General features: G+C 34.6%; 1 protein-coding gene across 3 annotated transcripts in view; it reads right to left on the reverse strand.

Annotated features, from left to right (window-relative positions):
* Positions 1–1,067: 1,067 nt before the first annotated feature.
* Positions 1,068–27,458, reverse strand: part of LOC149075250 (serine/Arginine-related protein 53-like) — a 29,651-nt gene continuing 3,260 nt past the window's right edge. The window contains exons 2-7 of one of the 3 annotated variants that reach the window (XM_089242566.1): positions 23,229–23,792; positions 20,599–20,656; positions 18,764–18,815; positions 15,292–15,488; positions 10,380–10,508; positions 1,074–2,118 (exon numbers count right to left, since the gene is read on the reverse strand). In XM_089242566.1, the coding sequence (XP_089098692.1) occupies positions 2,029–2,118; positions 10,380–10,508; positions 15,292–15,488; positions 18,764–18,815; positions 20,599–20,656; positions 23,229–23,792 (1,090 nt within the window). In that variant the 3' untranslated portion in view covers positions 1,074–2,028. Of the gene's footprint in view, positions 2,119–10,379; positions 10,509–15,291; positions 15,489–18,763; positions 18,816–20,598; positions 20,657–23,228; positions 23,796–27,458 lie in introns of all 3 variants that reach the window. The other 2 variants (XM_089242565.1, XM_089242567.1) reach the window with 2 other exon arrangements.

Consider the following 27,458-nt stretch of genomic DNA (forward strand, 5'->3'; position numbering starts at 1 on the left):
TTCTCCGTTGAGACGAATATGCGAAGCATTTAATTTTTTTCTCCTGTCACATGCTATTTCAGTATAACCAACTGATTTCACATAATAGATTTCAGTTTGTTTTGCTAAAGCAAATTTTATTCTTCATATGCTTCTCTCAATGTTGAACAAAATACCCTGTGTAATGTACATTTTAAAAATTTTGCGATTTGTGTACATACACAACTATAAACAATAATATTATCACAAAAAAATGAGTAACTTTGCCTGGTTTTAATTTATACAAAAATTGCCACGTTTTTAAGACAAATAAATTACACTGGTCGAATGGTCGACGCGTTTCGGCTCTTCAATGGAGAGCCGTCATCAGGACCTCGTGGTCAGAACTCACACGAATGAAGAGTGATGTTTACGTCTGGTCGTCCGAAGAGTTCGCCTTTGTATTTGCTGCGTCCGAGTGGTCTTTGGATGCGAATTGGGGAGCCATCTGTTGTAAAGTGTTGAAAGTTTTTTCACGACTGAGGTTAATAAAGCCTGTCCAAGCTGACGAAATAGGTGGTGTGTTTCTTCCATCATTAACGAGGAAATTCTGGCATGTTCTGATGAAGTATCCCTCGAGAAAATTCAATTCCAAAAAATTTCAATTCCAATTTTAAAAAAGCAACACACAATTCGGAATTGAATTTTCTCGAGGGATACTTCATCAGAACATGCCAGAATTTCCTCGTTAATGATGGAAGAAACACACCACCTATTTCGTCAGCTTGGACAGGCTTTATTAACCTCAGTCGTGAAAAAACTTTCAACACTTTACAACAGATGGCTCCCCAATTCGCATCCAAAGACCACTCGGACGCAGCAAATACAAAGGCGAACTCTTCGGACGACCAGACGTAAACATCACTCTTCATTCGTGTGAGTTCTGACCACGAGGTCCTGATGACGGCTCTCCATTGAAGAGCCGAAACGCGTTGACCATTCGACCAGTGTAATTTATTTGTCTTAAAAACGTGGCAATTTTTGTATAAAAAAAAAATATAAACAATAAGTAATTACAAAAGAGAGAAGTCTTTCTTTTTTTAATATGCAATTTTGAGTTTCAGAAAGATTGTTTTTCATTTAAATTTAGGAACAGGAAATGATTTCATGGGAGGAAGGGGGTGATAATTTCTAGGTTCTCTTCCCATGGTGTTAGACATAAAATGTGCTCCTGAAGTGAAAAAGGTAAAGATCCCCCCTAGTATAGAAGACACCAATGTAGGCTCATCTCAATTATGTAAGATGATCAAAGTTTTATTGCATAATGTTTCAATACAATATTCTTGACATTGTCATGTTATTCAAGGTATTTGGTAACGAAAAATTTTGACTAATCAGTTCATTGAGATGCCTGATCTCACTAATGCTTAATTAAAATTTTTATTATAAACATTCAACTTAATTATTTCAATTAAAAACAAGAAAAATTCTCAGAAAGGCGGGTGAATCGTCATATTCTCACATTTTATTGAAAATGAGTTAACAACAAAAGGGTTTTTCTAGAGTTCAATATTCTAGAATTCATGAAAAATAATAAATATAAATTACTCTACTGAATCAAAAATATATACACACTTCGAAAATTATTGTAGTTTCCTGCTTATATATGGATTATAATACATTAAAAAATTCTGAATTTCTTAGCGTGGATTACAGGCAAAATCAGTCGAAGAAACCACAACTTATGCCGATTACATGGTAATTTTTTCAATCACTAAAAGTTTTTGTAATAAAAATACTTTTCACTTAAGCAATTTCTGCATAAGTCCTTCATTACTTTCGTATAGCTATGCTAAATCCATATGATTAAAGACGTTAATTAAAATTAGAGAAAATTTAGTTTCATGGTATTGAGAAAAAAAGAATCTTCACAAAGTCAAGTCTGTCCTTAAAATGATAAAATCCGATAAAACAATGTTGAAGAAAAGTTTTTCTGTACAAAGTTTTGTTCATACAAAGAAGAACGTTTTCAATGCTCAGCAGAGACCATTGTGTTATAATCTCATGTTACTATCTGCTGCCAGCCAGAGGTCTCATATTACGCAGTTCTGCTAACTTCTGTTTCCATCTTTCTATTTTTTCAGCTTTGTCTTCAAAAAACTATGAAGATATAAAAAAATGAAAATTCAAATAACAAGAGCTAAAAAGGAATGCCCTTTCAGCAGCATAGCAGAAAAATTACTTAACCCATTGATGCCGGTTGGTAAGAAAATTTGCCATTCCACATTTTAATTTTTTTTCTTTGCTAATAAATGGGAGTGGTTCCACTCAGTTTTTTTTCTTTCAAAAAATCAAAAATCAAAATTTTAATGGGTTAAGCATCCTTCAAAATGTTTATATTTTTAAATGTGAATAAAGCTTTCTTCCAATTTTCAGCAGGGTACATTGATTTAAATCACTTGATTTTAAAAAAAATTAGATTTATATCACAAAAAAAATTTGAATTTCATTTTCCCTTTATTTAATTTCAATAGTATTGAAGTAAAAATAACCTAATATGGTATGCATGTCATTGAAATGTGGTAAAGTTCTTGATTAAAATAAATATAAAAGATCTCAAGATATACAGAAGCCTGGATGTTGTGAAGATATTTAGTATTTGAGATGTTAATTTTTTAAGGAAGGAAAAAACTCATCTCTGCCTCTACCGGGAGTCGAACCCCGTTAACATCTCAAATACTAAATATCTTCACAACATCCAGGCTTCTGTATATCTTGTGTTAACAAGTGGAAAGCGACATTCATGTCATATATATAGCCCTCTGGTGGCTCGTCGTCCATGAGCTATTAGCTGATCGGTTTCACCGTCCATTGCATGGTTCCGTTCAGCATATATACGCTCTAGCGAAGGAAAATCTCTATCTCCTCTGTAGCTTAGTGGTCAGAGCACTCGTCCGGCAATCGAGGGACCCGGGTTCGACTCCCGGTAGAGGCAGAGATGAGTTTTTTCCTTCCTTAAAAAATTAACATCTCAAATACTAAATATCTTCACAACATCCAGGCTTCTGTATATCTTGTGTTAACAAGTGGAGAGCGACATTCATGTCATATAAAAGATCTGGTAAATAATAGATATGAACCTAATCCTTAGATGCATTGAAGAAAAATAGCTGTTCTATTATTTCTAGAGTTTGCACATGGAAAAAATTTGGCAGAAAACTATATAGGGAGCTAAACTTTTAGATATATAACTGCACCAAGTACACTGCTGGCCACAGTAAATGCAACACCCTGAAGGAAGCATGCAAATAATATGAAATTTACAACATGCATTAGCGGAGGTGAGATATGCAAATGATTAGAATTTCAGCACAGACGCACATCGTGCGCGCCTGTGGCGCCACTTCAAAGCGCTATTTAAGGCTTGGAGATTTCGACGATTTTTCAAAAAAACGATCAATTATCCCTTTTAGAAAACAGCGATCATCTTTTGATCAAGTATCCGAGTTCGACAGAGGAAGGATAGTGGCCTACCGAGATTGTGGATTATCTTTCAGGGAAATCGGTAGTCGTGTTGGACGAAACCAAACAACTGTAATGCGGATATGTGATCTGTAACGTGCCGATGATCCCCCGGCGTAAAAGTCCGTAGTCTCCGTCACGTGATCTGTTGTCATAAATGTTACTAATCTGCAGCTGTGATCGTATGGCGACGATCAAGGCCGATCGTGATGTCCGCCTGCGATCGCATGCAAATGAGGTGACCTTGAAGCCGATTGGCTTGATCAGACACGTGTGGTCGGATGTTTTTCCTTTAAATACCCGCCGTACGTTGTAACAGGTCTGATTCGGCGTTCATCTTTTTTTGTTCTATTCAACTGAAGCCCTCTAATAGGACGGTTCACCGTCTTGCTACCGCATCCATTGGCCTTAAGCTGATTAGTTAAAATGCAATAATTTACATTGTTTGAATCCGTTTTCCGGCAGGTCCGGAATCAAAAATATTAAATAATCTTCACAGTCAAAGTTCTTCATTGCTGATCAAGGTGGTCCGGCTCTCAAACGAGAGGCCCCCCGGAGCTGAGCAAGGTGGTCCGGCCCTCAACCGAGAGGCCCCCCGGAGCTGATCAAGGTGGTTCGGTCCTCAACCGAGAGGCCCCCCGGAGCTGAGCAAGGTGGTCCGGCCCTCAAACGAGAGGCCCCCTGGAGCTGATCAAGGTGTTCCGGCTCTCAACCGAGAAAACTTCTCTGATACTTGCGGGGAAAGGCTAACAACATCGGATGTCCGATCAATATACAAGTTGACTGTTGATGATCATCAATTGGTGAGCCAGTATCTTTACTGTTAACGTCAAATAGAGGGCTCCACGTTATACTAATCTATTGTTAAAATTGACTAACTTTATAATTAATTTGAATAAATAATATTTCATGCGAAAGTTTATTTGCAATCATTTTCCACTTGTCGTTTGCCACTTTATTACTGGATATTTCGAACCGGGCAAGCAACTCCCATAAGGGACGTTGCAGATCGTTGGATGCAGGAGGGTACGACGGACCGACGTGTTCGATCGCATCCACCTCAGTGCACCACTTCACATGACAGGCGTATTGCGCGTATGGCAGTGACGGATCGCTCACCCACATCACGAACCATAGCACAGCACATTCAGTCTGTACAGCATCATCCAGTGTCTGCGCGTACCATTCGACACCATTTACAGCAGAGTGGTCTGTCCGCAAGACGTCCATTGCTTCGTATACCCTTGACGCAAAACCACAGACGTCTCCGCCGCCAATGGTGCGATGAAAGAAGGATGTGGACGGCACAATGGAATGAAATTGTCTTTACTGACGAGTCACGCTTCTGTCTGCAACACCACGATGGTCGGATTCGAGTCTGGAGACACCGTGGAGAGAGGATGCTGAACAGCTGCGTTATGCACCGCCACACTGGTCCTGCACCGGGTATTATGGTATGGGGCGGTATTGGATATCACTCTGGCACTCCTCTAGTACGCATTGCCGGTACTTTAAAAAGCCAGTGCTACATCTCCGAGGTGTTGGAGCCAGTTGTCCTTCCTTACCTTCAGGGCTTGCCCACAGCCATATTTCAACAGGATAATGCGGGACCACACGTGGCACGCATTGTCCAAAGGTTCTTCGTCAATCGCCAGATTGAATTGCTTCCCTGGCCAGCTCACTCTCCGGATCTTTCGCCGATAGAAAACACGTGGTCCATGGTTGCTCAACGATTGACCCAGATTACATCCCCAGCTGCCACACCAGATCAACTTTGGCAACGCGTGGAAGCTGCTTGGTCTGCTGTACCATCGAAAGAACACATCCAAAGTCTCTTTGAATCAATGCCGAGGCGTGTAGCAGCAGTGATCTCCAACAATGGCGGCTACTCTGGCTACTGATTTTGGCAGGAACGACACTTCACAGAAGTCTATAAATTTAATCATTTGATGCTTGGTCAACACGTTATCTACAAAATAAATATTGTTGCGATATCTCTTGTCTTTCTTGGTGTTGCAATTCGGGTGGCCAGCAGTGTATTTTCAATACATTATAATAGGGTACTAGAGTTCCCCTGATAAAAAAACAAAGAAATTAGTTTTTCTAGTTATTTTGTCATGGAAGATGACTTTTCCTTCCGAGTTCACCTCAGCACAATATCTAGAAAATATCTGTTTTCTTGATATGTGGCTTAGAAAAAAAAAGCCATCTCTCTCTCTACATATGGGATGTTTCATTTCAGGAAACATTTGTTGAGAGAAATGCATAGCAAATATGTATCCTCCACACATGGCATTTCCCTCCAAAATGCAAGGGTCAAAAATTGTTCTGGCTTGGCTTGTCAAGAAATAGGAGATGTGTGTACCTCTGACCTATTTTGTTGGTAATTATAGGTACTTCATGAACAGCTCACAAGTAAAAATTTAATGTTTAGGAATTGCTTAGAAGCATCAATGCCAAAAAGAACTCAAAATGCATTTACTTGAAAAATATAAGAAACCCGTGTTGCTTGCCAAATAAAGAGTTAATACAAAAAGTGAAAAGATCTAGAATTTGGTTTTTTTAAAACCAAAACCCATTAAATCTGTGAAATAAAAATGTGTAAATTATTAAGCAACATCATGCACGTTATAAATGTCTCCACCAATTGTTCAATTGCCTAGTAACACTGCGTATGCAATGTACCTCTATAATTTTTCGAACAAGCTTCTGCTGACCTTAAAATCACCAAGTACAGTAGCACTCGTCCCAGGCGTTTTCTTCATGAAATCACTATACAAGAGTCAAGCCTTTTCACATATAATAGTCTCCGAAACAGAATCTCCATCTAACTCTGTTTCGTTAGTACATTCACATATTTTTCTACATTAGCCTCCTTTATTTCTTCCTTTTTTGCCACAATGGAACTTATCGTGAATGGTGACTTCCTGTACATGCCGTCGATTTCAGCAATTTTAATTCCATTTTGGTATTTTTCAATGATTTTCTTTGAAGGGCTGCTGGTTATGTAAAATTTCTTAGGTCCCTTGGATTAGTTTGGGTAGATGCATGGGACACTGAGCAGAAGAACGAAAATTAGCAGCAAAGTCATGCAGGCAAGGCGACAAAATCCGAGGCAACCAATGGAAATGAGACAAATTTTTCGTGGAAATAATCTATGAAAACCGAAACCGCCGATAACCAAAATCAACAAAAACCGAGGTATTACTGTACTTGAAATATGTTTTCAGCCGACATTTGAAGATTTTTCTCCCCTTTACAACGAATTGTTTTTTTAACGAAATGATAAATTAGTTTCAAGTAAAGTAATTACATTTATTAGGTTATGGTAATAATTTTTGAACTTTGATTTGGTCCCTTTATCTACTGGTATTATCAGATTACTAATATTATTTTGATAATTTCACAAGCTTTCATTTACCTCCAGAGTTTAGAAAAATTTAAAATAGTTTAACTAGGGGCTCTTAACCTGTAAGTCCCCCCCCCCTTTTAAAGAAAATTGTTTTTTTTAATAGAAAATAAATATTTTAAGAAAGATTCGTTTCAAAATTTGAAATTAACAATAGAAATATGTACATAAATTCATAATTAATGCAAAATATGGGAGAATTAATGTAAGAAATTATTCCAAAATTGATAAAAATCCAAAATTGAAGAAAAAATAATTTTAGAATAAATGAAAGCTTTTCAATAATTTAGGGTCCCTTTTTGATTTGGGGCAATGGTTCCATTCCCGTTCACTCACTCGTTAAGACCCCTACCATTGGCTACAGAAATTTTGAAACCAAAACATTTTATTATTTAGAAATTTATTCAATAACCATACTTTTAAAATTGAAAATAGATCTAGAGAACAAAGTTGCTATTGATGTTTTTAATTCGTGGCTGAAAAGGTTAAGAACATCTGATTGATTTTATAAATTTAGCGTCGACACACACTAGAAAAAAAAACTTTAAAAGTAGTTGAGGGTTGTGGAAAGAACTTCCATTATCTGAATGTCTGAAGGGTAACAGTGATACTGTTTAAAAAGAAGCACCCTATTCATTAGATCCACTCAACTCTGTATTCATAACTTCATGAAGCATTCAACTCACAGTAGGTGTTCAGTGGATAATATGCTGTACTTTTCCATGATAAGATCAGAAAAGATGCCCAAGGTCAAGCGATGTTCAAAATACAAATACAAATACCACGCCACAACAGGCAAATTGCCCAACGAGGTGGCTGACTTAAGAACATCATGGATCCCCGAGCCATTTTTTGGAGGCCCTACCTACTACTGCTACACCACACATGCATCCCCCCTCCCGCGCAACCCCCCCAACGAACCGGTACATGCGGGAATGTGCGTGTACGTGTAGTGCAACCTGACGTAAAGTTTGTTTCTGTGTAATGCTTGTTATGTGTAGTGCTGTCATCTGCCCCCAGTTTTTCTAACTATGAGTGAAGTGTTATGGTTGAATGATTTACCGTTGTAGGACTGTTGCTCTCTGTGGCGAGACTTTTTAACGGGGAGATCGGCTCGCATTTGCGCCTTGAAGTTGGGAACCACAGAAAACCAACTTCAGCCGACCACCACTGTGGGGTTCGAACCCGGATCCTCGCATCACGAGTCCGGCACTATAACCACTCGACCACCACAGCGGCCCTCTTACGAAGTAAGAGGGTTGTTTCGTATTATAAGATTATCGCAGATTTCATTTAAAACCAAAAGCCACCCAACACCACATGAATGATATCCAACTAAACGTATTGCTATTTACACTTTAAATTTCATTGCTGTCATAACAAAACACACAACAGAATGTTTTACACGCACAAGAATATGTCTATAGAGTTGCAAAAATTTGAAAAATAATTATGTTTAAATTTATTTGTTATTTTTTGTATTGTTATGAACTGCTTATGCTCGACAACATTGATTTGGTAGATTCAAATGATTTTTTGAGGAAATAAATATAACCGAGAGAGAAATGTAAAATAAAGCCCTATAAATAACACCATAATTTAAAAAAAATACAGTGAAATCTTGATATAACTATACTCTGTAGACCAAGAAAAAAACCGTTGTAGAAGGATTATCGTTATATAAGCTAGCAGTAGTTTGACATTAGAATATAGACATTTCAAAACAAAATTTGAAAAAATATCGTTGTAGAATGATTTATCATTATATCGAGTATCATTGTATAGCAAGGTTTCACTAATAATTTTGTAATGCTGTTCATCTATTTTTCTGACTCGAAGTATTAAAAAACATTGGCTACACAGCCTGTCAATAATTGATGAAAACAAAAAAATCAGATTTTTCTTGTTTCTGCAAAATTAAAATTTTAAGTGTACCTGAATAAATTCAGAAAATGTAATTAAGAGCTAATTACACCAATTAAAGCCAAATTTGAAACAATAAAAATTAAAAATTAACGATCACAGAAACTTTATTTCTCAATTTCTTATCAATTGCATAAAAATTACTATAAATTTGTAACAGTAATTTCAATTAATAATTATTATTTAAATTTTTAGAAATGAATAATTCATATAGTGATAATAAGCTTTTGAAATATATTTTTTTCCCGAGCAAGTGGCAGCCGAATTTGATCTGCCAACAGTTTGAAAAACCTTGGCCAGGAACATGGAGTGTTGTACTTTCTAAAACTCCACACAAAAGAGTTTGAATTTTGCCACACACTTCCCAATTCTCAACGGGGCATTCTTTCATGCAGAAAACAGAGTGCATAAGAATGTGTTGCTTTTGAACAACACTCTCATGAACGATGTGCTCCCAACCGCCTTCAATCCTTCACACAAGAACATCCCGTTTCGGGTAAGATTATACGTGTAAAGGAGCCTTAAGTCGCCACCAGGCATTTACTTCAGGAGGGTTCTCATGAAAATGAAATGACCTTTTCTCTATTTTTCTACAATGAAAATTTTAATCCATGGAGTTAATTCGAGCTCAATGAACTTTCATGTTACATAAACACATTGGTATTCATATTTCTTGCTTGTAGTTCATTTGTTAGTTCAATCATTAATGCTGAATTAAATTTGAGAAATTAGGAGAAAAAATCCATTCTTAATAATTAACAAGATTTGTTTTAATTAATAAGCAGTCAGTCAATTTAAATATTAAAAAAAATCTGATTTTTTATGTTTTTTAAAAATTATAATTTTCCATGCCTTAATTTTCAGCAGGTGCAAACGAAGAGGTATGAGTAAAAGTGTTTTATTGTGAAATCAACTTTACAAAATATCTGGGCTTGTCAATACTAAAATAAGGGGCTTTTTATAGGAGGAAAGATATCTCGTCAATGCCAGATAAAGGGTTAAATACGTTCTAGCTACAATACAATGATACCTCACCTAACGAAGATCATGTTCGTCAGCCAAACTATTCGTTAGCTGAAACCACCTGATTTTCCACAGATTTCTATGGGGAAAATCATTTGATTTTTTTTCAGGTTTTGCCCAAAATTTAAAGAAGTTTTTTAAATCATCAAGAAATGCTATTAAAAAAGACAAAAACTGACTAATGGCTAAACTGAACAGCTTCAAAATTGGATAAATTAGTTACTCTGAAGATCTTTCTATTTTGCACTAATGTACACAACCAACATCAGCTTTAGTTGTTTTACTTTGGGTGTTGACACAACCCAATCAACTTTGTAGGCTTGCATTCAATCAACGAAAATGTTTATTAGCTGAATCTGTACTCATTAGCCAAGGCAGAAAAATCGTGAAAAAAATCTTCGGTAGCCAAAAAGTTTGTAAGCAGAGGTGTTCATTAACCAAGGTATCACTGTATAGTGAAGCAAGAGAAAAATTATTTCGTGATTTCAATTTTAAGAATTTCAAGTCATTTTCAAAAGATGGCACAATCGTTTTATAAACTTACACTCTTATGCACCAAGCTTTCTGGATTTTTCAACCAATATTCCATTTTATTAACAATCTCACCACTGTTGACAGCAGGAATAACTGAATCTATGTTTTCATCTGTACCAGTATTTTCACTGGGTAAAATCTAGGTAGAAAATAATTTCGCATAGATTATCAATATAATCTGTAAAAAAACTGAAATAAATACTATTTCAAAAATGCTTAATTTGAAAGAAAAAGCCTAAATTCATGCACTTTTTACTGAATGTTCATTAAATAGATTTACAGCACACAGATATATGATGGAATTAGTTGGTTGTTCGTAATCATGTGTCCACAGACACCCAGGAATGACTATCAAGTTAAATAAGTTATTAAAAAGTGATTTTTTGACAATCTGTTTTGAACAATTGAGGACTGAAAGTGGAAAATATAGTAAATGCCAAAAACAAAAATTTCAAAAAACTGTTTTTGCAGCCTGCTGGGATGTTTACACTAGTGACCACTTTACATACTCTTTTGAACTACTTACATACTACCAGGCACTTTCCACATTTACCACATTGTAAAGAATTGCTCATTTGACACTTTGAAGAAAAAAGCGGAGTTAAAATTTTTTTTGGCATTTACATTGTTTACCACTTTTAGTTTTCAATTGATCCAAACTTAGAGAAAACACAATGGTAGTCATTGCTGAAAAAGGAAATTTTTTCACATGAAAGTAACATAGACAGTCATTTTGTCTAGGAAGGTAACTGAGAACATTGTTACAATTATAGAACTCGCGATTGCAGCTGTTTAAAATGGCATAGCAATATGTTGGTTTCTGTGAGAACTAACTTAAAGAACATGTAACCGAAGCTGTATGAAACATTATTCAGTCAAAAAACTTGATTTCACAAAAGTGTAACGTAGAAGTTATTCAATTGAATGCTTCAACTGTGCTTTCTTACTATGAAACCAAGTACAACCCAGTCAACCATCATAGGCAATTTGATGCTGAATTAATTGCGGCACAAATGTGCGTATATAAAACAGTATGGGTATATAGTGTTATGAATGATTTTTTCTTGTTTGGCCATCTATATTCCAAATCGTAAGTGGATATTTGTACTGATGTAGGTCTGTTGCTCTTTGTGGCTAAACTTTTAACAGGATCAGTTTGCATTCACATCTTTCAGTTTGTAACCACAGAAAAGCAACTTCAGTCAACAACCACTGTACCACCTGCGCCAATCGAACCCAGGTCCTCCAGATGCCCATTGTACAATGAACACAAAAATTTTGCTTGCTGTACAAGGGAAAAATTCAAACGTACACTTCCCCCTCAGAAGGAGGAAGGTTCAAAAAACCATTGCACCAAGCAAAATAAATAGTAAGGACACTGAGTTGATTCACAGAACAATGCAAGAACTTCCTTTACCATTTCTTGCAGACAAGAACATTTTGACTTAAGAGATATTTGGATTGGGTGTCAGTTATTCCTATGTGTATCTTCTCATCATTCTTCCAATTAGCCAAGGGTTGGCCAACCTCCTTAAACAATTATTACACGATAACTTTTTATTTAATGTTTTTCTGTTGGTTTTTCATTTTGAAAGCATTCAATCATAGACCAAAAGTGAAAAAAAAAATTGGGGGGGGGGGCAGAATTTTGGGACGTACTATATGTGGAGGATTCAAAGAGGCCCGTTTCATTGAGGGGAACCCCAAGCACTCTGAATACTCAGGTCTTGGTGTCTATACCCAATGTAGTGTAGGTAGAATGAAAAAAATTCTATCTATACACAGTAGACCGCGGGGGGGTCACGTGTTAATGAACGGGAATGAGGGGAGGGGGGCACGAGAGATTCTCCAAAATGAAAGCATCTGAATAAGAAATTTATTTTTCGCTGCATAAGTAAAAATATGTCAAAACTAAAAAATGTTTCAACTCAGCTGAACATATACTTACCCCAAACATATATCATATAGTATAATTTTATTAAATTCTACTTGTACAGTAATCAATAGATCAAATAAATATTTATACAGGAAATTCAGAAAGAATCAACCAATTTTATAATCTTTTAAAAATTAAAAACACAAAATGAATGAGTAGTATGTGAATGTATGGGGGAAATGTCTATATTTTATATTATGAATAATTAATAATGCTAGTGTGTTGTATATGAAGCTCTTTTGATGAAGTGAAGTCATTGGAAAAAATTGGGAGGGCTAAAAAATATCAAGAAAAGAGGGGACTGGGGCTGAAATCATTATGGGGGAGTACACCAGGTATCACTATAACAAAAAACACTCCTGCAGTTGAAAAATAATTTTGTATAATAAATCAAGGGTGGTTGTGCCACAACCATGAAAATGTTATGAATATTCAAAATAATATGAGAAATCAACTAAAATTATTTTTCCTACAAAAAGAACCTAAAAATATTTTTTGCCCTGGGTCCTGCGTTTGGCAATAGAGACCCTGACTGGTTATCCCTTACACCATTACAATGGGCAGGATAAGCATATGAATATTCAAAAGATTATTTTGAATATTCATAAAATGTTATGAATATTCAAAATAATATTTTAAATTAATAATAATATAATAATAAATTAATAATAATATAATAATAAATTAATAATAATATAATAATAAATTAATAATAATATAATAAATTAATAATAATGTAATAATAAATTAATAATAATAATATATTAAAGTTTGCTTAGCCCCTAAATGTTTTGTAACTGTGTTTAAAAATCTTAAATAAAGGAAATTTGAACTTGAAAAAAAAATATGACGAATCAACTAAAATTATTTTTCCTACAAAAAGAACCCAAAAATATTTTGGCCCTGCGTTTGGCAATAGAGACCCTGACTTTGGTTATCCCCTACATCATTACAACGGGCAGGAAAAGCATTCCGCCCTATCTTAAGATTTTGTTGATGACACTCTTCGCAAGATTCAAAGCTAAAAAAAATGTGGGTAGTTTGAAATCTTATAATAAAATAGTTCTGCCAACTAAATATCAAAAAATAACTTCATTTCACTCATCACTAATTATGGAAATCAAAACACATTCACTACCAAAAAAGTCAAGAATGCCCATAAAAACGAGACATATGGTCACCCTGTAGGTCACCAATAAAACTTTTTAAAAAGGGGTGGGGGTCGAGCTTTAAAAAGTTTGGAAATTGCTGCAGTAGACTCTCGATAATCTAGCCGTGCGCTAGTCCAGCCCATCAAGTAATCTGGAATGTTTTAGGTGGGTTTCCTTCGAGCATAGAAGAAAACATATCACTGCATATCTTAGCGGGGAAATTTATATTATTTAAATGAGCTTTTTCCATTGACTTCCAGTAATCTGGCATATCCTGATCTGATACGTGCCAGATTAGCAAGAGCCTACTGTACGTACACAATCAGCATTGCAATAATGAAAAGTTTGACTAAAAAAATAAAAACAATTTCTTTTCTCAAAAATAGCGACAAAATGAAAATTTTCACAAAAATAAAAGGACAGCAAAATAATATCACAGGAGAGAAATGCTAATATTCGGTAAAAAAAGGACATAGGTCTGCTTGATAAATGTCTAAAGGGACCACACATCAAAAATGGTCTTAATTGTGGCAAGACTAGAGAAAAGCTGACCATTCCTGAGTCAGCTGATCATTCCAGAAGAGAAGATTATTTCAAGATCTGTAAACATCAACAGATGATACCAAATACTTAAGTTGGGAAAATGATGAATAAATTGTTATTCTTATATAACAGGAGCTTACAATCTCCAGCTTGCTGGCCACAGGCATCTTGCTTAGGGATTCTATCTGCCCCACAGAACATATTCCAGTAGTAAAGTATCAGTAGTTAAAGCTTATCACACTTCTTTCATTAAATTATGGGAAATCAGAATCTATGCAACATCTCGAATTATCTCCATAAAACAGTCAAAGGTAAATAAAGTTGTGAACTACAGCTAAAATTGCTGAAAAATTACCAATAGCGGGAAATAAAAGGGGCTAATGCAAGATTAAAATGTCATTCACCAAAAAAATAGCTTTTTAGAAATACGTGAGATGAACATATTTATATGACTGTAAGTAATCGTGATAATTAGAGTCGTACTTACCATTCATGATTTATAAGTTATGAAAATAACCTCAATATACAATTTCATTAAAGCACAAAAATTCAAGCTTTTTTGATGGAAAAACAGGAAATAAGAAAAAAACTGTATGATCACAAAATTATGAAAATGTCCAATAATATGATCATATAGTCACCTTATATATATATACACCAGTTTCTGGATCGTAGACTGATGTGCACCCTTGACATAGATCATCATTTAACAGCATGAACACATAATATGCATAACTCAGACAATCATAATCACATTAGGGTACACCTATCATATATACAATTGCCTCCCAACAAGTTCCAGTTTCATTTGAAATTCCCCAGAGGAATATTCATGATTCATGAAGTGTGTGTGTGTAGTTTAGTAGTAGTGATGGAATTCTCTAGTTGCAGACCTATTTTAGTGGTGTAAAAGATTTGTATAATCTTTGTAACAAAAAGCAATGTTTGTATATACTTTGACACCACAAAAATGGGTAGACAGTCTAACCTACATTTTATGAATGTCCAATTCACAAACTGTATATTTTTATGCACTAATTTTCTGGTCCCAAGCAATATACTATTTAAATGTCTTTCCTATTTACGAAATTTCAATTTTACACGCTAATTTTTCACATCTGTATGGGTTTGTAAAAACAAGCATCGACTGTATATAATTTTCTCTATAAACAAAAATTCAATTTCATTGCCTTTGAGTTTCTATTATATTCACTAACACTTATATTTGTACTTGCACTAATAGTTTTATAAATTATATGTCGTCTTTGAGATAAAATGAAAATTGAACTTACATCCCCTGTTTTGGTTTTCTTTCCCCAGTTACGAGAGGATATGAACTCCTGTTGCACAAACAAGGTAGAATTTATATCTTCGATAGCCTGGGCTCTTTGAAGCTGTTGCAGAACTGTCATCTCTGTTTTTTCAGGACTTTGTGAAGCTGTGGCTACTCCAAGCAGGCCCTTTTGCTTCAATTCACCATTTAGTTCAGCTGCTCATGAAAGTAATATTAATGCAAAACAGTTAGCACACAAGTGTACATAAAACAGCAAACATAATTTCACGTAGAATAATATTGACATAAAAAATTGGGGTAGGCTGTGTCATAACATGGTCGCAAGTTTTGATGTGAATACATTATTTGAGCCTTGAATCACGTAGTAGGTACTGACCTAATGAAATTGTATCATCCGATTCTTTTTTTGGAATAGGTAACAGATGACACTAATGTCTCTATTTAGGTTGCAAACCTCTTGAGTTATGGCATAAAACAATATTATTACAAATGCAGCTGCTACTACTACAGTCGAATCCCGTTTTAACGAATACCGATATAGCGAAAATCTCGTTTTAACGAACACTTTTCTAATCCCGCAGATAAGCTAACATAGGAACAATGCATAAAGTTGGAATTCCTTTATAACAAAATTTCATTATAGAGAAGTGATTTCTCCGGTCTCTTAGAGTTCATTATAATATGATTCGACTGTACTACTAAACCACACATACACCTCATCCACATTCCTCTGCAAAACTTCTAACGAATTGGTACATGTTGGAATGAGCGTGTACGCGTAGTGAACCTCAAGTGAAGTTTGTTTCTGTGTAATACTTATTATGTGTAGTGCTGCCATCGGCCATCAGTTTTTCTAACTAAGAGTGAAGTATAGTGATTGAATAATTGTTTCATTGTACAAATACAAAGGCCTGTTGCTCTCAGTGGCGAGACTTTTTAACTGGGAGATCAGCCCACATTTGAGCCTCGAGGTTGGGAACCACAGAAAATCAACTTCAGCCGACCACAGATGTGGCGACAGTGGGGTTCGAACCCGGGTCCTGGAGACACGAGTCTGTCACTATGACCCCTCTACTACCATAGCAGTGCACACACATTTATCACAAATGCAGGTTGCAGGTCTGGTACCAAGATAGGAAGAGGTGTTAAAATGAGAATGTCATCATTAAATTTGTCTCAGAAATGGCCATGAGACAGCACCATTGGCTTTTATTTGCATTGTGAACCTCTCGAGATACAGCGTAAAACAATTTTGTAATGAAAATGGACAGTGGGTTCGGTGCCCAGTCCAGAAGAGGTATTAAAACCAGAGTGGCATCATTGGATTTGTCTTTGAAATACCTGACAGACAACATCACTGTCTTCTATTTGCACTGCAAATCTCTCAAGATATAGTGTGAAACAGTGAACAACTTTGTTATGAAAGTAGGCCATGAGCCTGGTAACCAGATAAGAAGAGGTATTAAAACCTGGGTGGTTTTATTGGATTTGTGTTAACAAGACCTATCTGCAGGCATAAAAAACATAGATATATTCTGAATACTTTGAGATATGAACGTTTAAATTATTATTTTGTTGTGCAACTTTTTGCAAATACACCCAGTACTGTCCGATGATTTAAGACATTGCACATCGAGAAAAAAAATTGGAACACAAAGTTATTTATCAATCTATACTATGAAAACTTGTTTACTTTTCTTGTTCTTTTTTCTTAAAACAAAATCCAGCAGTGGCCAAAACATTGAGTGGTTAGTCTCTCTGCAAAAAGCAGGCAGACCCACAACACGATACTGACTTATCATGGAAATTCAAGCATTTCCATCTTTGCTTCAAAATATGGAACACAGATGACAGCACCAGCAACAACACAAAAAATATGATTTTGACAACATAAACACATTAGGGTCACAAATACACTCAGGACACACATTCCGGCATGTACAGATTCGTTAGAAATTCCATAGAGGAATGTATATGAGGTGTATGTATGGTTGAGTAGTAGTAGTTAAACCAATTTTGTTCTCTTTAGTATTTCTCTTGCTTTCCAACTGGACGCAGCCTTGGCTTCATCACCTGTGGGCAATTTTATTTATTGTTCTTATTAAGGGGCGGTGTCAGAGCCTCTAATTTAATTTTTCATTCCACCCAAATATGAATTCTTCCCAATATAATGTGTTTTTGAGAGAACAAAAGGGGCCATTATAGTGAATGTGGAAAATGAATTCTGAAAATTCAAAATTTGAACCAAAACAAAAAAAAATCCTATTTTAAACGTTCACTTAAAAAACAATTCAAGGCAATAAGTCAAGTAATTATGGAAAAAAAACAAACCAGTGAGATACAGTCAAACCTCTCTATTTCGAAACTGCCAGGATAGGAAAAAAAATTCAAGATAGATAGTTTTCCAGAAAGAGTTTTTTTCAATAAGGTAAAATACGACAAAAAAGGTTAAAAATTTGATCGATAAGGGAAAAATTATCATACTATATTTTACCACATACTAATGAAGTTATTGGTAATAGTTACACAATCAGTGTTCAATCACACTATATGCAAATATACTAAAATAAGGTCAATTTTTTTTTGTTCACTTCAATTTTATTTACATACCTTATTTAAAATAATCTGCAAGCTTAGTTTGATAAATATTTTTTTCCTTCACACAATTTTTCACAATTTCATCTATACTAGCAGGAGCTGCAAATATTTCAGGCCCTATCTTTCCAGTTTGATTCAGAAAATGACACAGCGTTTTCAGCATTTTTTACTGTTACCTTTTTCTAATTCTCCTGGAGCATTTTCTGCTGTATTTTCATCATTCGAGTCAGCCATACATTGAGCAATAATTTTTGTATTAGTCAAGGTGCTGCAAGTTTGTAGTGAACTACAATTTCCACAAAATCGGAAAATGAAATTTCTAGCTTTAAGTGTTTTTAGTAATGCCCTAATGTTCCAAAATTTTATCTTCAGCACTGCTCTGAGATTAATTGAAATTCGAGAGAACCACCAGATCTTATCTCATTTATCCCTGAGATGACTGGTTCTAAACCCGCAGCTTTCTTAAAGGAATTTTGAATTGTCTGTTGGCTGACTTTTTGCCATGCGGAATAATTATTCCGCATGACACCCACATGACATCCACCCAGTGTCAATCATAGTATCCACACGTGATTGATGAGACCCATCAACACAATGGGCTGTTTTACTGAATACTTTGTTTTTTTTCCCTCAGGAGAAAAACTTGCGTGAAAGAAAAGGAAATTCAGTGTTTTTTTTTTACTATCATTGGGTTAGGCTTTCGAGATAGAGTTTTTCGAAAATCACTTCGAGACAGAGAAGTGAAAATGCATTGATTCAGTACAGTAAATGCCAAGATTTTATTATTTTTCGAGATATGGAGTTTTTCGAGAAATAGAGGTTTTACTGTACTGGGAAGAAATATAAATAATGAATAATTAATGCATGCATACCTGCTGCTCGCAATGCTGCTTGAAGTTTATCACTAACTGGTATGCTTTCAACCTGAAATAATTTGTTTTCAATTGTTGTACCATTTTTTACCAAAAAAAAGAGAAAGAAAAATAAACTATGGTATAAAAGAGCATTTCCCAATTGGGGATACCTGGACTCACAGGGAACCAAAAAGCCTTTGTTTTTTAAATTTCACAAATACCCATATATAATAAACAAAATTAATACACACATAATACAAACACCTTGTAGTCTCAAGGGACTGAAAAGTCCTTCAAGTATTGATTATGTATTCTTAGATGTATATTTGTGTTATAATCTATGTTCCTTGTCTTCATATAGATAAATTTTGTTTTTAAGCATTAAGCTTTAATTTATGTTTAATTAACCAGATATTAATTTTATATTTGTTAGGTCATCTTCTACTTTTCTAATTAAATTTGCTGTATCAGTATCTTTTACATAAAGCACCGTATCATCTGCAAAGGTTAACAGTTCCCCATTTAATTGCAAGTTACATAAATCATTTATATACAGTATAAATTCCCAACAATGGTTACTAAAGGGACCATAAAAATGTGGCCGCTATTAGGAATAGTTTTATTTGTGGAAAAAAACAACAAATTTGCGATTTAAGTATATAGCAAGTGAAATTATGATCTATTCTGTAACTGATTACGATAGTTATGTAATTGACTGTTAAAATATATGATTATATTTTGATAATAATATAATAATCAATATATTTACAGCACTTATGATATACTAAAATTCAGGCTTTCAGTGCTCAGGTAGAGAGAAAAACTGATATGGACCAAGACAATGTACCAGCAATCACAAATAGTTCTTTGTTCACTTTGGACCTTTAACTAGACCTTCTTTCTATGGCATTCCTATGTTCAATCCAATAGCTGAAAGTATAGGCACTGACATTCATTCTTGTTTAAAAAAAGATTGATACATCCCTCTTAAAAAATTAATACCCTGGAAATTTCTATTCCTATTTACAAGATTTTTTGTTTTTGTTTTCAAGAGTGCTGAATAAACAAGGGTTTCTAGTAATCTGATAACTTGCATATCCCTCTAGTGATTAGATTGCTGACAACAAGTCTCTTCTGTTGTCCTATACATTATCTTTTCAAGTTTTTTCCCCTCTCCACTACCTTCAATATATTCATCTAGCATTTGTACTTAGGAAAAGAAAGTATGTATAATCTTTTTTCTCACATAAAGTTCGGGGAGGGGGAAGACTCCCTTAAAAATTGGCAAGAAAATTATTTTTCGCATCACAATATACATATTTATTTTTCCTGACTCCATGTCCGAAGTGGCCATTGTTTGGAGGTTTCTTGTAATGTTAAGTCTAAGAGAATTGTTTTGTTCTAACAAAATGTGGCTGTTGTTTGGGGATTACCGTTAGAGAAGGTCTTACTGTATATTAAAAATAACATAAGACCCAGAACAGAACTTTGAGGTACATGTTTTTCACTTCTTGAAGAGTACTAACTTCTTTTGAATTACAACTGCTTGTTTCCTGTTGCAATAGTAAGGGTTAAACCATGGTAGACTGCAGTGTTAATGTTAGGATTTGACAAAAATTGTATTTGTGATGACATCTCTCGATAGGAATATGAAACATTGTTTTAGTCCAGATATTGCTAGTATGGGAGCTTCACTAGTACTAGCATCACATTTGCTAGTACGAGATAGAATGTCTTCCATTGTTAGAGAACATTCTTGCTGATAGATGGTTGTAGTTTCTGCTGCTATAAATAGGGGTCCATGACTAAAAGTATTTGGAAACCGCTGGCATAAAAGAAAAACTATTGCTTACGGCATTCTTCGAATGGTCTCCACTTTTCAGCTTGGCATCGTCTTGTTTCGAAATGCTTCTGAAAAATTTATTACACAAATATTTATTAAATTAGCTCTAATTTACATAAACTATGTTGTTATAATGCATGACACATCTTGTAAGTATAACACTTGAATGTATAAAGTCATCAGTAGTATAATACATCATAGTGTATACAGGGGTATCCCTTGCTTTATGTGGTTTCGCTATAACACAATTTTGAAAATTTATTTTTGAAAATTGCAACTTGCAAAATTTAGTCTGTAGTTTGATTTTAATCCTGCAAATGGGCTTGCAGATCAGAGGTATGACATAATTAAAATGATAAAATCCAATGCATTTGTTAGTGTAGACACAAATATGGAAGAAATACTCAAATTCAAATCAACAGATCACACTAATGACTGAGCATCTTTTGGTAATGCACTGACAATGCCATCAGAATTTTAATCTAAGAAAAGCGATTCTAATGAATATGGAATTCAGAATTTTCTATAGTCTGTTTCAGGTTAACTGAAAAAGGCAGAGAGTGTATCCCTTCGCTGCAAAATATAGTTGCCATATGTCAGAGGTTTATGATCATTTTTATACAGAATGTTTCAATTTTTTCTATGATTTTGAAAAAATATCATTTTGAGCTGATGTTTTCCGTTTAAAAGTTTTAAATTAGAAAAAATATCAGTTACCATTATCGAAAATCCAACAACATTTAGGTGCAATATCCAAGAAATTTTCCTTGCCAATAGGCCTATCATTGTCGTGCTTTTTTTGATACACAATTATATATATATTTTATATCTGTTTACTTGGTTGAATTTTCCATAACAATACAATTTTTATTCAGTTTTGCATGCAGTTATAGGCTTACATCAAGATTAATATTCAATCCGTTTTATTTTTTCTCCCGAAAATAGGCTTCAATGAATTCAGATATTCACTCATAGATTACACAAAGTGTTCCTCTTTCACGAGAGAGCCGATACCATTGTGAGAGGCTCTTTATGGGTATAGGTTTCTCAGGTCCTCCTTTTTTTAATTATTTCTTGCCATGTTCAATGGGATAGGGATGGTTTCCGAATTCCTATAGCCAATGACTGAGTGTGTTGACATGAGCAATGGGTCTGCCACCCACACAAACTGTTTCTTCAGATGCCCCTTTAGTGTCTCTTCAGATAAAATAAGTGAGAAAGGGGCCCACAGTGATTTAGGCTAGCTGTGCATTTTTTCCTCTTTTCTTTTCACCAGAGGTAGCCACGCTAAAAAGTTCTCAGCTGTTTTCATTCCTCAATACTATATTTTTGGTGTTTGAATACTCGCTGTAAAAACAATACTTGATAAGAATTGTTCATAATAATTATGAGCAGCACATCAACCGTAACAAAAGACTAAAACTGTCATGCAAACAAGTGGCATAGACGAATAGTTCAGGTGGGGGAAGCAACAAATTTCGGCAATAAAAACGAGTAAAAAAAATTCTAAGTTTTTCTGTATCATTATTTTGTGCTATTCCTGTATTCAAATGTGAAAGCCGGGTTGATAGGAGTTAATTTGCTTGTTCTTAATTAATTTTTTTTGACTAGCTTTAAAACTTTTATTTAACATTCATTTTTTCACATAAATTGAAAAAAAAAATTCAAAATCCCAGAGTTTCTGAGAGCCATAGTTTTAATATACAGTATTTTAAAATTATACGTTGCTTTCACATTATTGTCTCATTTTTTTATGAATAAATTTCAGCTGAGAGAAGGGAAAAATTGTAGAACAATATTACAATGTTTTTCAAAATTTTTAGTGTTACTTATGGCACATCAATGAAGAGTGATACGCTGATGTAAGACAATTATTGTTTTCTAAGAATTTTAAAACACTTTTCAATCAAAAAAAGGGTTTCAAAAACTGTACTTTAATTTCTGAAAGCATTGGCAGTGGTTTTTTTTCATTCTATAATTATTACTAACTTACTGTGCAATTTTTTTACATGCATTCTAATGGGTTAATCATGTTACACATAAAAAAAGATTTTTCTCTGTGAGATTGGCGTGAATCAGCTATACCTAATCAAGGCCACACACCGATACATTGGTTAAAAGGCTCTCGTTTCCATAGCAACGAGTGATGTGGTTCCCTCGTAGCTTTCCCTTCACTGCAAAGTTAACCTGAAACAAACTATGGCTTTGCTTCAAAAGATTTTATAAAGAGTGATGAAGAATGATGCTTGTTAGATGAATCTTAACTGCTTTCATTAAAAAGTTACCAACCTATCATATCAAGATCTTCAGGAAAGAAAACATCTTTACTCACTAGAATTAAACAGAAGTAGCAAATACGGAGGTAAAAACTATTGATTAATTCACTCATATTGTCTAAATTCAAGGGATTTATTCATGAAATTAAACAATCAATTCATTCCAAAAAAATTTATTTTGCTACTAAAAGTTGGGTTTATTTTGTTCATATCCTTCTGAATAAAAAATCCCCTTTTCCTATCTTTCCCATGTTAAATTCAACTCACTTTACATCATTTCGTCTTAGATGGTTATTTTGTGAAGCCAAATAATCATGTAAAGCAAGGGATGCCTGTACAATATTTTAATCTTTTATTAGCATACTTTTTGTAGGTAGGCGACCTAGATCTTCTAGTAGAACTCCTTGGACTAATGGAGCGAGAACCACTTCTAGACCTATTTCTCTGTGTTGAACGACTTGGGGATCTTGATAATGCATGTGCCCTTTTAGAGCTTCTGGATCTTGAGTTGCTTCTGGAAGTTGACCTGCGAGATCTATGTTTATCTCGACTCCTAGATCTCCTGCAAGTTTTGGAACTTTTAGGACGAGGTTCGCTACTAGATCTTGATCTATGACTTTTGTGCTTGCTTCTACTCGGTGATTTAGATTTTCTGCTGGAATTCTTTGAAATTCGAGCATGGGAGTCACTCCTACTTCTAGACCCATGAGACTTATGTTTGTTACGACTTGAATGCTTCCTGCTGCTTGAATATGAACTATGGCTACTGCTGCTACTTCTACTGTCACTTTTTCTACTGTGTTTCTTTTTACGAGATGATTCATGTTTGTGTTTTGATCTTGTCTTAGAGTGACTGGTACGGTAGCGCTTTGGTTTACTCGAAGGAGAACGTTCTCTATCAGATGAGCTAGCCGAGATGCTTCTGCTGCTGCTATTGAAAAAGAATATCGTAAATATTACAGCATATGATAAATATTGAAACCTCTGGCAGTGGATATCGAGAAGAGGATAAACTAGTTAATTGGTTTATTCCTAGCAAGTATATATGCAGTAGAGGAAGCTAACATGCGTCTCACCATAGTATTAAGTGGGGTACACAAATGTTTTCCCAAATTTTACAAAACTGCATATCACACTGGTTTGTATGGTTGAGGGGGGGGGGAATGGTTTTAAGAACAGACCTTTCACTGGAGAGATGAATTTTTAAATAGTTTTGTAACAATAACTTCAACCTAGAAATATGAGGTGAATCTCAAATAACGAGAATATTCTCCTGGATGTAAAAATTGAAGAATAATCAAAAATAGGCCCATTTTTTCCTTTTAAATAATGAAAAAAAACTAATTTCATTTATTTTGTGAAATATAATAGTTTTCATTGCTTGAAACATTTAAAACAAAACTTTTGGCATAATCACCTCATAATGACAACTTTTAGTTTGAGAATATTCTCAGGCATGGTTCTAGGTTGGAGAAGTTTTTGCTATGAAGATTTTAAAAACCTTTAAAAATTAAAACCCTAAAAAATTATTTTAAAATTAGATAAATTTTCAGAAATAAGTTCAAAGCAAAAAGTAAAACCAAAGTTTATTGACAAAGAAACTATTCTAAATCACCTTCACTCTAAGAAGATACAGAACTGTTATTTTCTTCAATGAACCTACTCTAAAATTCTGTATTGCTCTTATTTCTTTGCAAGTTGTTCAATTCAGCCATGTTGGTTTTGTTTTCTTACATTCTTTCACATATAGCTTCAAGAATGTGTGATTTTCCCTCTTCATTTTTCAGGAGCGAAATTAATGGAAGCTTTCAATTTTTTGTTGAGTATGAAAAAAAATTCTTTGACAATCATCAGTATGGTGATCAAAGATTGTTGATTAGTTTGGCAGATTCTAATACACTTAATTTAGACAGCAAATTGCAAATGTCTTAGCGATACAGAAAAAAAAAATCTATCTTAATCTAGAAATCAATGATTAATTGCTATTGTGAGTAATTAGAGTCAGAGTGCCCATTGAGAACAGTTCTATGAACTCTGAGGATGGCGATGTCCAACTTAAATGTTTTTACAGTCTCTTTTGCTGGGCAGAAAAATCAAACAAGATTAAGTGGTTTTGCTAATGTAATAAGGTTACTATTAATTTGCTTTTTAAATGAATTCCCAAACACATTTTTTAGATATAATTCAAAAGTTAAAAATTCTTAATATGGAAAATATTTATTCTTGTAGCATTTTCAGAGAATATTCTCGAATATTCTCCTCAATGATAACATTCTCCAACACATTATTACCGAGAGTTTTACATCTATACTCTTTCTCATACTATTGTAAATAATTATCAGAGTGTGCATTGAGTTCACAGTTCTGTGCTCTCTGAGAATGGTGGTGCTTGATTTAAATTTTTTGTACAGTTACATACTTTAGCTTGTAGAAAAATCAAAAAAATATACACCCAGTGGCTGAAAAATTAGAAACACCCTGCTATATATCACCACTAATATCATGTAGGTCCTCCTCTGGCTTTGAGCAGATATTTGGTTGGGATTTCCAGTCATACATTCCTATGGGATTCTGTTTTATTTTCTACCTCCCCTAAAAGTTCGTACATTGAGTTTTGAATCACCCTGTATAGACTTCAGCAGTAACACACATTGCACATTACCCCACTTCTATTCATAGTCTTCTGCTGTACATAGAATTAAATGTACACCATTGTATACCTATCCACAGCATTTTTAGAGTAAGTGCAGAAAAAGCAGGTGGGTACTTCGAGCTAGGTAGGATCATCTGGATCTAGGTACATCATCTGGCCCCAGTGGCTTCAGAAGACGTGTAGGTGCTCATATTGAGTTCTATGTAAGAGATTTTGATTAAAATTCTGGGAATGCATGGACTTGTGCCTCAAATTAACAGGGGTGCTCGCAGCACCTACACGCCCAGCTTTATAGCCACTGTCTGGCCCGAGGACCCATACAGAGTGTGTAACTAAGGAAGTGACCAAGAAAGTGTGTAAGCATGTGAGTGACGAAAAGAGTGGCTTAGAGACAAAAGTATATTTACAGGGGCAGGAACAAAGTGAGCTACAGTCCCGGGCAGAAAACGGATGCAAAAAAAACTGGACTAGAACAGAAGAAGAGAGAAGGAAAAATTTATAGCCACAATTGGAAAAACCATGAATCTGTCCCTGCCTTGGTGAGGAAGGTACCCAAATGAATGACCAAGAGAGTTTGCAACTATGTGAATGAACAAAAGAGTGACCTAAAGAGATGGAGGGGTCATTGAGTGACCAAAAGAATGGTTTAAAAAGTATGCAAACTCTCCAGTGATTAAGACAGTATTCAAGCATGTGAGTGACCAAAACAATGGCCTACAGAGAAAGGGACCAGGTCGGAGAGGAGCATGTGCAAGCATGAGAATGAACAAAAGAGTGATGGACCATGCCAGTGAATGAATAAACGATACCTTAGAGATTTGGTGAGCAATCTAAAGAGTGTGCAATGAATTAAAAGAAAGAGAAATGGATCATATCAGTGAGCAACTAAAAAAGTAGCGACAGCATCCACAACGAGATGGCACTGTGTCTGTGCAGAAGCACTTGATTTTTGGTTGGCGCCAACACGGTCACATGATCTATAACGTCCTGTTCTTGTATTACGTAATAAATATGTTTTAATTATTTTTTAATCGTAGAGAAAGTCTTCTTTTTTGGACTGAACACAGCACATAGAACATGAAATGGAAACTACAAAAAACAAAAAAAATAAATAAAACTAAACAAAAAAATTACATTACAATGACAGACACTCGGACCCCAAGTCCTCCAGTGGGCCAATATAAATTAAAGAGTTAGTTGGATTATGCAACAGCCTTGTTACAGTACTAATTAGTTAATATTTTATAGGGTCACATATATATTTTTAGATATTTTTTAACTGAACAAAGAAAACATATATATTTAAATATAAACATATAGAATTAGTCAGTTGACATATACAGAATTCAAGTACAAAAAAAGAAAAAAAAAATCATATATTCACATACATTTATTAAACTGATTACAGGAATGGTTATATTTTTGAAGTTTTTAGAATAGATTGTTTTAATTGCAATTTTTTTATGATCTATTATTGTTTTAATATGAATTATAGACTAGTGTTTATTGAGAATGTAAATATATTGTGATTAGATCTAAAGGCCCGTTTACACGAGGCAAGCGCTTTAGTGGGCAACTTAATTTTAACTTACCGATTCTTCTTGAAGGTGTCCACACGATTTAGTGGTAAGTAGATGCTCATTGGATAATTTTTACGGAGGTGAGCGCAGTTAGCGCATCAGTCTACTCAAATCCATGGAGAGAGACAGACGCAATGTGCGGGAGTATAATAGCAATAATTTTTTATTTATCTGGCATTCAGAGAGGTGCTTTTTTTGAAGCTCATAGCTTTCGTAACGATGGATGAAGATGATCAGGTAGAACTTAAGAATACTGTGATCAGAGCCACATTATATGATATTTTTTTTAAAGAATATAAATTTATTCACTTAAATAAATTTATTCAATAAAAAAGGGGAAACTATATCACTTGCGCGAGAG

This window comes from Pholcus phalangioides, unplaced genomic scaffold (assembly GCF_987345545.1).
Source record: "Pholcus phalangioides strain wild (caught in Gottingen) unplaced genomic scaffold, Ppha-v1.0 ptg000015l_1, whole genome shotgun sequence".
Lineage (NCBI taxonomy): Eukaryota > Metazoa > Arthropoda > Arachnida > Araneae > Pholcidae > Pholcus > Pholcus phalangioides.